General features: G+C 44.9%; 1 protein-coding gene across 1 annotated transcript; it reads left to right on the forward strand.

Annotated features, from left to right (window-relative positions):
- The first annotated feature begins 850 nt into the window (after positions 1 to 850).
- On the forward strand, positions 851 to 10,287 carry LOC121879058 (large neutral amino acids transporter small subunit 2-like). The gene is made up of 4 exons (XM_042385550.1): positions 851 to 1,048; positions 1,532 to 1,681; positions 2,131 to 2,308; positions 9,740 to 10,287. The coding sequence occupies exons 1-4, from the start codon at positions 875 to 877 to the stop codon at positions 9,865 to 9,867; spliced, it is 630 nt and encodes a 209-aa protein (XP_042241484.1). The 5' UTR covers positions 851 to 874; the 3' UTR covers positions 9,868 to 10,287.
- The last annotated feature ends 424 nt before the right edge of the window (positions 10,288 to 10,711 follow it).

Below are 10,711 nucleotides of genomic sequence, written 5' to 3' on the forward strand. Positions count from 1 at the left end.
TGTCCTCCGGTGCTGGGCTGTGGTGGGTAGTTGTTCTGTCCTCTGGTGCTGGGCTGTGGTGGGTAGTTGTTCTGCCCTCTGTGACTGTGGTGGGTAGTTGTTCTGTCCTCTGTGACTGTGGTGGGTAGTTGTTCTGTCCTCTGTGACTGTGGTGGGTAGTTGTTCTGTCCTCTGGTACTGTGGGTGGGTAGTTGTTCTGTCCCTCCGTACTGTGGTGGTAGTTGTCTGTCCCTCTGTGGCTGTGGTGGGTAGTTGTTCTGTCCTCTGTGACTGTGGTGGGTAGTTGTTCTGTCCTCTGGTACTGTTAGTAGTTGTTCTGTCCTCTGGTACTGTAGGGGTAGTTGTTGTCCCTCTGTGACTGTTGTGGGTAGTTGTTCTGTCCTCCGGTACTGTGGTGGTTAGTTGTTCTGTCCTCTGTGACTGTTGTTCTGTCCTCCGGTGCTGGGCTGTGGTGGGTAGTTGTTCTGTCCTCTGGTGCTGGGCTGTGGTGCTGTTCTGCCCTCTGTGACTGTGGTGGGTAGTTGTTCTGTCCTCTGTGACTGTGGTGGGTAGTTGTTCTGTCCTCTGTGCTGGGCTGTGGTGGGTAGTTGTTCTGTCCTCTGTGACTGTGGTGGGTAGTTGTTCTGTCCTCTGTGACTGTGGTGGGTAGTTGTTCTGTCCTCTGTGACTGTGGTGGGTAGTTGTTCTGTCCTCTGGTGCTGGGCTGTGGTGGGTAGTTTTGCTCTCAGGTTCACATCCAATTAACCATTCTCATTTTGTGATTCTTTTATATGCTCAAACAACATACCACGATCTTAATACTCCACACACATCCACACATACATTACAATCTGTCTCTATTTTGCAGACATTCGGTCAGCGGGTGTTGGGGGCGATGGGTTGGATAATCGCCTTTTTCGTCGCCTGCTCCACGTGTGGCTACGTCAACGGAGTTATCTTCGTCAACTCTCGCATGGTGTACTCTGGGGCTCGAGAGGGTCACTTTCCACACTTCCTGTCCTTTATACAGGTGGACAGATGTACACCCATCCCTGCCGTCATGTTTACAGTCCGTATTACTTCTCAAATTATTTTGTTTGACCGTCGATTTTTTTTTTTACAGTAAAGGAAATATTTATGGAGTAGTAATCACATGTTTTATTTAATTTTATTTCTATAATTACAAACGCCTCTTCCTCTCCGATACTGTGTGGCTGAATTTAAATTTGACAGATTCTTACATCCCACATCTAGTATTCCTTACCTGAAGTATCCGAGGCATTCTATTGGATATTCCCCGTGAAAAGCAAAAACTCTTAAGAAATTCATTTTACTGTACCTTTATGTATTATTCTTGCTTGATCTCTGTCTCCCACTTGGTTTTCTATATGACTTAGGGTTTAATGAATAAAAATGCATAAGGGTGATATTCGCTTATTGTCAAATGTTGGTTGTTGTTGACACTAAGAGCATGTATAAATAATCAGATTTATACATAAGGCACCTGGAGCTACTTATACATAATACGTATGCTGATATGCCACTACCACAGGTGATATTGCCGCTAGTGATGCTTATGGCTCCTGACGTTGGGTGGCTCCTGACCTACTCCGTCTTCGTCAGCAGTTTCGTCACCCTCGCCCCCGTGTTGGGTCTCTTGTGGCTTCGCTATAAGGAACCCGACAAACCCAGACCCATTAAGGCGAGTTACATGTTTTGTTTTTTCACTGATTTATTTGCTCGACTTCCTTTCGTTTTAATTTTCTACTTAAGATTAAATATTTTCAACATGATTATAGAACACACACACACACACACACACACACACACACACACACACACACACACACACACACACACACACACACACAAGCAAAACACACATCATCCACTACACACCACACATCATCCACCACACACACAAACCCATCATCCACCACACACACAAACCCACATCATCCACTACACACCACATACCCACACATCATCCACCACACACACAAACCCACATCATCCACTACACACCATATACCCACACATCATCCACCACACACACAAACACACATCATCCACCACACACACACACACACCATCCACTACACACCTGCATTTTTTGGGGGCATTCACACCTGTCCCTCTGGCGCGTGGCAGGTGTGGTTGGGGTTCCCGATACTGTACACGATACTCGGGATGTTCGTGGCAGTGTTTCCTGTGATCACGAGGCCAGTGGAGATCGCTTTCGCCCTGGTTGTCGTAAGCGCTGGTTTGTTTGTCTACTACGTCACCCTCAGGAAAGCCACCAAACCCAAACACTTCACACAAGCTCTAGGTAATGTCATTTCAGTTTTCTTATAATAATCTTAAATATTTAACTTTTCTTAACCTAAATAACACACCGTTATAATTTTTTTAGGGTTAGGTTAACATTTTAAAGGTACGAGCATTGGGTGGGGATGGAGTGGTGCTGACTCCCCGGCCGAAATACAACAACTCACTCCCTCCCTCCCATAGGCTTCCTACTCCCATTATATAAACATCTAACCTGTGTCGGGGCTATAAAGATAAAACTATACATATACAGGGCAACAACATCCCGACCACCACCCACAGGACCATTCCCCACCCTCACACTAGTCACCAGTTGAAGCAGCTCAGTGTCCAGTAAGATCACGTGAGACAGCTAGCCAGTATCCGCGGGTGGACGCAAGAGCCGAGAGACCGGTACCGAGAGCTACAGATGGACATCCAGCACGAGAGCAAACGTGGGAGGCAGCCAACAATTACTGCGATTCTGCTGCCTTCTAGAAATGCATCACGTGACTGATGGGTTCCACCTCTAACACGGCCCCTTACCTGCTCGACCAAAACAACGTGAAAATATTCGAGGGGGAAACGAAGAACAATTACATCGGCGATATTTACGGAAGATCTTTACCATTAGTGAACAGGAGAACGAGCGCTTCGACAGGGAGTTTGAAGAGGACATTTTAGGTCAGTTGCAGGACCATCAGCACCTGCTCCAGCTGCTCCCACGGACTGACTTCACTAGACTGGTGGACAGAAGCTACCTGACGGAGCGCATAGTTCCTGCAGATGCAGCTGTCATAAAAGGGTTTAAAAACAAATCACCTGGACAAATTCATATTAACAAGAAGATCCTGGCCCAACTCCCCGACGACACGATAGAGAGGCTTGCTCATATATTCAATGCCTGCCTCGCTTCTGGAAACTTCCCTAAGATGTTCAAAATCGCCGTTACCCGCCTCAAACCAAAAGCAGGGAAGCCACCAAACAAAGTTGAAAACTTTCGACCAACATCGCTGCTAGAGGTACCTGCAAAAATCCATGAAAAAATAGTAAACAAACGGTTGCAGATGTATCTAGAGTACCAAGAGGTGCATAATCCCCGTCAGTTCGAGTTCCACGAGTACCGAGGCACATCCACCGCCATAACCCAGGCCTACGAGCAGATCGCCAACGCCATGACTGGCCGCCTGCAGTGCAACGTAGTACTGAGGGACGTCAGCAAGGCGTTTGACAAAGTTTGGCACGCGGGGCTGCAGTATAAGATCATACAACTGGGGCTGCCCGAAAACCTGACGCGCATGCTGTGCATTTTCCTTACGGACCGCAGAGCCAAAATTAAAATGCAAGAACATTGTGGAGAAGAATTCTCACTCTCGAGCGGCGTGCCTCAGAGATCTTGTCTCTCACCAACCCTTTACACGCTCTACACGGCTGACCTGCCACCCCCAATCGTCGGCAGTGAGTACGTCATGTATGCCGACGATGTAACACAGATCGTCACCTGCCCAGGAAGGTCCACGGCGAGGATGGCGCGACTCATTGCTTGGACATTAGAGGGTATCTCGGAGTATGAAAATAAATGGAAAATAAAAAAACAAAACGAAATTCGAGGTCATACCCATAGCCAAATTCAAGCCGGCGCCATTGATGAACGACGACGAAGTGATTGAGTACTCTAAACAAGGCAGTTTGCTTGGCCTCATAATGATACTAAAGAAAGCCAAAGTCGCCGCCGCTAAATTAAAAGGCTTTAAAATGACCCCTGAGAAGATACAAGTCCACCTGTACAAGGCGCTGGTGAGGCCTGTGTTGGAGTACCCACATATACCACTTGTCACACTCGGGAAGACTAGACTACAACAACTACAGAGCTTCCAAAACAAGTGTTTGAGATCAGCCAGTGGCCAAGCGCCACCCTACTAGGAGACAGTGGAAACCATCCACCTGAGAAATAAAACAGAGGCCCTCAACGTCAGGTTCCATTGCCTAGGGAAGAAGGTTTGGGACAAGCTCCTGGACGACCCTCACAGCCCAGACCACCTATGCGGGGAAGACATCAACGAGAAAAACAGAGATACTATTAAGAACAAGTGTAGTGTAATAAAAGTGTTTATAAACTGAGAATACTCCTGCTACCTCTGTTCCACTGACACTGCGCGGGAGGCCCGTTCACGGCTTCCCCTCACACCGCTGACACGCTGTAGATGCCAGTTTCCCTTGTCCTGTAAGAGGGTTACGCCTCCCAAACACCGCTGACTTCCTAGGAGTGCCAAGCAGTCCTCGGCCCTCTGACGTAGACATATAGGTCGAGTCCTGTAACTCCTCTATGTCTGAGTTGATTGGTGACCCAGCTACTCGCTTTAACTTTCCTGGTGCACTGAGTGAGCCAGGTGACTGTGGTGTTGATCTTGACACCAATGGAGAGGATGGCTTTTAACTAGTTCAGTCCAGGAACAAGCGGAAAGCCGAAAATGCAGAAAAACTTAGAGACCATCAACTACAACTTCAACCCTCCATGAGAGTGAGATTAAACTTCCCTGTAGGTACACCACCTGAAGTCAAGTATCGATGGCTGAACGATGCGGAAGATAACACCCAGACGCTGAGTTTCAGTTCAGAGTCGGTACACACCATCTTAATCATAGGGCTCGACCAGTAGCAGACTCCTACACTACTAGAAGCTCATCCCGACATCAGAAGGACGAAGCGACTCAGGGGCAAGAACGCAGTCATTGCAGACTGGGTTGGCTCAGGGGACCCACCCAAGACCATTCGAGTCCGTGGTGCCTATCGGACTCTGAAGGTAACTCTCTATCAGCCCCCTACCCGGAGGTGTTACAATTGTCAGCACTGGGGCCATGTGGCCCGATTATGCCCCTCGACTAAGCCGTGGTGTGGTCTCTGCTCAAGACAACATGCAACACAGGCTTGCGGAGATACAGTTGCTCAAAGGGGTGTCATTCAACAGAGGTGTATTAACTGCAAAGCAGTTGGAGTTCCTGTATGGCACCCCGACTGTCCCAGAGCTCCTACGCTCCTTCAGCGCCCAGACCCGCCACCCAGGCAGGTCTCAAGAAACACTTCTGCTGCTAGGGTACTCCCGACGGTCAACCCCTGGCCCACCCTCCACACCAAAGCTCCAGGATCATCACCAGCAGTCATCGAAAGATCAGTATGGGGCAACACAGATGTACCGACACAACAGGTAGCTGCCAACACACCCCGTGAACACGCACAAAGTGAAGAGATCAATGATTTGAAAAATGAAATTAAAGACTTAATGCTCAATTTACAGCTCAAACTGATATGTTAAGAAGCTTCTGTGATACACTACAGAAAAAGCACACCACCAACACAGTGCAGCAGCTATGGAAAGATTACAGTCCTGATGGGTGACCTGAATACTAGACAAGAAATTAGGTGACTCCACCACTAACACCAATGGTAGGAGACTTATCTCACTTCTCAGCGCATATGATGATGTTCAAATTATAGGTAATAATGAACCTACACACATCTATGGCGGGGGTCTAGACAAGTGTGTTGGCTTTAATCTATCATACACAACTCATAGCTCTGATGTTGTCACTGATCTTATGTCTGACCACAGCCCAATCCAAGCTAGTATACATGTAGCCAATGACACCCCCACTGGTGGTAAACTCAACAGACGTAGAATCACAGTCAAGCAAGAACATGAAAGCCAGTTCATAGACTTCATCCATGACTGGTACAAGGACTACAAGCCTGACAACTACCAAAGTTTCCATGACGATCTGATAGATAGGACTTATACATACTTCACCAACAATGCCTCCACCAAAAAAAGGAGAAAACGTGGTCAGCATAATGGGAACAGGCAACAGCAGTGCTATAATGACCCTGAGCTGAAAAAACTCAGGGCTAGGGTCAGGAGGGTGGGTAAGGGTTACAAACAAATTAGAACACCTCAAATGTTACAATTGTATCAAGCTTCCCTTGCTGCTGTCAGGGAACGTGTAAACGAACTCAGACAAAATGCATGGGAGACATATGTCAACAGCCTGAACCAACACACATCCCTCAGCAAAGCCTGGAAAGACATAAACACAATCAGAGGTAAAAACAGTAGACACGTCTCCCATCCAAACCCTCTGCAAAAGTCGAATGAGCTAATAACAAAGTGGGCTCATGTGTCTAGCTATGACATGTTACCAGCTAGGACTCGGGGACTCCTTGATGCGAAGTCTGTAGAGAGAAGTAATCTTATTAACTTTATGCTGGGCAAACAGCACGATGAGTGTGATGTTCCATATACTGAGTGGGAGCTTGACGCCGCCCTCGCCAGGGGTAGGTCTACTTCCCCTGGAGAGGACGGAGTCACCTACAACATCGTTAGACTACTAAGGCGTGTGCCGGGCAATCCATTATTGGTATTGTACAATATGAGTCATGCCGAGGGCCAACTACCCACATCATGGACCAGCAGTATTGTTGTACCAATACCGAAACCAGGACAGCCTGATGCTTTTCGTCCCATATCACTAACCAGCTGCCTGTGTAAAACCTTTGAGAGGATGGTTCTTGGCAGACTCTTATATAGAATCAGAGAACACATGTCTCCTAACATAAATGGCTTCACCCATGGTAAAGGTGTACATAATTGCATCACCACATTCTTAACTTTGCATGGTGATGAAAGGCACAGATACGCCACATTTCTTGACCTAAAAGCTGCATTTGTTATTGCCAATAGACAACTGATATTGTACGAACTAGCCAAAATGGATATAGGAGGTAGGCTGTTACATTGGTTAAGTGATTACCTAACCAACAGAAGGGCTGCTGCACTGTTTCAGGGTTACAAAAGTGGAGTACTTAGCCCTACTTTGTTCAATGTTCTTATGAATGCATTATTAAATTTAATACCAGACAACCCCAGCAATATCTCAATCAGCTATGCTGATGGTATTCTTATACATACTAAAACTCATCGTGAAATGCAAACCACCCTGAACCATGTATACGCAGCCTGCGAGAACCTCGGTCTTATTATCTCCACTGAGAAAACTCCGGTGTTCAACAAACAAGCTGGTAACCGCAAACGCGGCCCCGCCAAGTTCAAGATAGGTAACAACGCTATTGACTATGTTTCTTCTTTTGAACATCTTGGTGTCTCCGTCCCTTGTACCTTACCTACCATACAACAGCTAACCCGCCAATGTACTGACAGACTGAGACCGCTTAGAAGTGTAGCGGGGTACAGCCCGCACTATGGTGTTAATATTAGAATTGTTAAAACAATGTACCTAGGCTATATAAGATCTCTGATAGATTACCACGTACCAGCCCTGGTACTTCGTGACGGGAAAGGCGTTGACATGCTCGAGAAAATGCAAAATGAAGCCCTCAGAATTATCCTAGGATGTCCCATGAGCACAAAAGTACTTAATGAGGAAAGAACTAGGTATACCCAGTGTTAAAGATAGAATAATTGAAGTCAACCTCATGATAGCCCTGAGGCTTCTGCGTGGTGATCCTGATAACATTGTTTCCTTAAAATTGCTAGAATGTATGAACAATGGGATTGGTGAGTCTAAATGGATCCAAACTACAGCTACACATATGACGATATTTGGACTAGACCACCTGTACAAAGTTGAGACACAACAGCGCTTCCTGCCACCCTGGCAGACAGTTCCCTTGGATATCACAATACCGACGTATCCGCCTAAAAAATTAATTATACAAAGTATTTATCTCCAACACACTGCCAAAGTGAGAGCTCTTGAACACATACACACTCTACAGACTGATGATAATGTCACACAAACCATCTACACTGATGGAGCTCTTAACACCGCCTGTGGGAGGGCTGGAAGTGCTATTGTTGTGACTCAACCTGACGGTAATATAATTGAGAAAGGAGTTAGAATTAACAACTGGCATCCACTCTACAAACTGAATTAGTTGCCATACACACAGCTATTAAATTCATTGAAATCACTGTCACTGAGTCTCATCATCACTGACTCTATCCTCACTACTTGCCCTTGACACCCTCGACTCAAGTTGTCACGCTCTTGTCTCTGAAGCCAGACACAAATATGCGTACCTTGTTGACCGGGATGTCAGGGTCAAACTGTTGTGGATCCCTCTCACATAGGCCTCATAAAACATGATAGAGTTGATGCCCTCGCCAAACTCGCGTCTAAGAAAGGCACCGTTGAATACAATTTGGGTCTGCCAAAAAGAACCCTTAAAACTGTAATTAGGAAAGAACTTATTGATGAATTTGACGCAAGTAGACTAATGCAAACAGGCACTAGTCGATCCACAGTTTACCAAGATGAGATTATCAAGTGAAACATGTATATGGAGCAAGTAACAAGATCACTAGATTACAAGATGTTGTCACCGCTAGATTAAGGTTTGGATATCAGTACCTCTGGCAGTATGTTCCTCAAGCAGATGTAAACAAGACTAAATGTAAAGTGTGTGGCCAGACATATAGCCACACACTTGAACACTACGTCCTCGACTGTGTGAAGATAAACCTTTTAGGGACAGGTCCAAGCACACTGTGTGTGAAATGGCACAATACTTCGTTTCTAATGGCAAGATAGCCGACATATTAAGATTGTATCCACTTTTTTGCATTTAGTAACTATATCAGTTCTCGTGTACAGAACCAAATACACAATGTGCTTGAATACTTCTCACGCAAATGTGAATAACAAAGTGTGCGGCCAGACATACTGCCTCACACGCCTGTACTCACGCATTTGTGAATGTTACCCTTTATGTATAGAACTAAACAAATAATGTAATTGAAATACTGTGTAACATTCAGTGCCATAATATCCTGACAACGGGGATTAATATTATGACCTTGTAAACTCTACTCTGTAATCCTTTTACGCAACCGCTCACAGGATGAGTGTGGGGTGCAAAATAAAGTAGCCGCTGTAAGCGGCAAAATCAATCATCAACGGAGGGCGACCCCACGCCTGGTGGCCACGGAGTCTGCCCGCATTACAACAACCCAACCCGCGACCCATCTGTGTCCATTACAGTGATCCACCTTAGATTAAAACTCAGATGATATAAGATCACATTTAACAAGTCACAATCTAGTGAGTCCATAACGTAATACAGTATAAGATTTTAATAAACATGTTATTATAAAATCAAACTAGTCATTATCAACCAGAGTAACCATTGTAAAACATCATCCTAAATCCTAGGTTAGTTTAGTTAGCCAACACACTCTGTAATATGTAAAACAAGGGGTGTCGTCCCCCTCTGTTTAACTCATTAAACTTCTTTTCCAACCTTTCCCCCCACGACTGTCTGTCGTGACATCTCTCTCATGTTTGGCTGTGCCTTAAGCCCCAGCATGCCGTCCATCCTTCCCTCACCTTAACATAAAAAAAACCCCACTTAGATCACGTTTCATCTTTTTCTTTTTCAGATAAAGTGAGCTATGTTTGTCAGATGGTGCTTATGTGTACCCCAGAGACCTGTAAGGACGTCAATCATACATTAACTGTGGAGGTTATACAGGTGCCAGAGACCATTGACGAAGAGAGGAACCATTAGAAACCAAGTTATAGTGAGTCGGAAACCAACTATGGCAAGTCGCATGCCAGTTATAGTGAGAATAACACTAAAAAAACAACTATATTATCAGTCAGAAACCAGTTATATTGACGGTACCATTAAAAAAAAACTAGGAAAAGACTGCAATTGACCGACATTTCTGTTTAAGCTGTTCAATTTTAATTATTTTTAACAAATATTTTCTTGCATTTTTTTTTTCTGGTTTTCATTATCTTCTTCAAACGTTTTATTTTTTTCTGTCTTGGGGTAACGTTTCGTAGTTTACAGTTCCTCCAGATCTCACCAATATTGTATAGGTCACAGGGAGGCGAGGGTTATGTAGTAGTTAATTCCTTGTGTGGAAAAAGATAAACACGGAACATGTCTGGAGATAAATACAAATAAATTATACCGTAGTTCCGAGTTTGTCTTTGTTGATACCTGAAATTTGAAGGCGCATTAGGAGTAAAAAATATTACTTTTTTTTTCTGCCTCAGTTTCTTTAGCGTCGTTGTGTCTATATTTTCGTGAGTTTATTTTGTAGTTGGGACTTATTTCACCTGACGATTAAACCAACCTAAAACTATTTTGGGAGCATGAGGTTAGGTTAGGATATGTTAGGTTAGATTTATGTTAGGATAGAATAGGTTTACGTTAGGTTAAGTTAGGTTAGGGTGGTTTAATCGTTAGGTGAAATAAGATGGGGCGATGATTCTTCAGGTGATCCGAAAAAAAGTCCCAACTACATCTTCAAGGGTGAGTACAGACTAAGGAGAAGTACAAAACAAGGTATATATACAGAGGAGGGTGAGATCAAGTCCACAATGGTCCAACATAAATATAG

This window comes from Homarus americanus, unplaced genomic scaffold (assembly GCF_018991925.1).
Source record: "Homarus americanus isolate GMGI-L3 unplaced genomic scaffold, GMGI_Hamer_2.0 scaffold36704, whole genome shotgun sequence".
NCBI lineage: Eukaryota > Metazoa > Arthropoda > Malacostraca > Decapoda > Nephropidae > Homarus > Homarus americanus.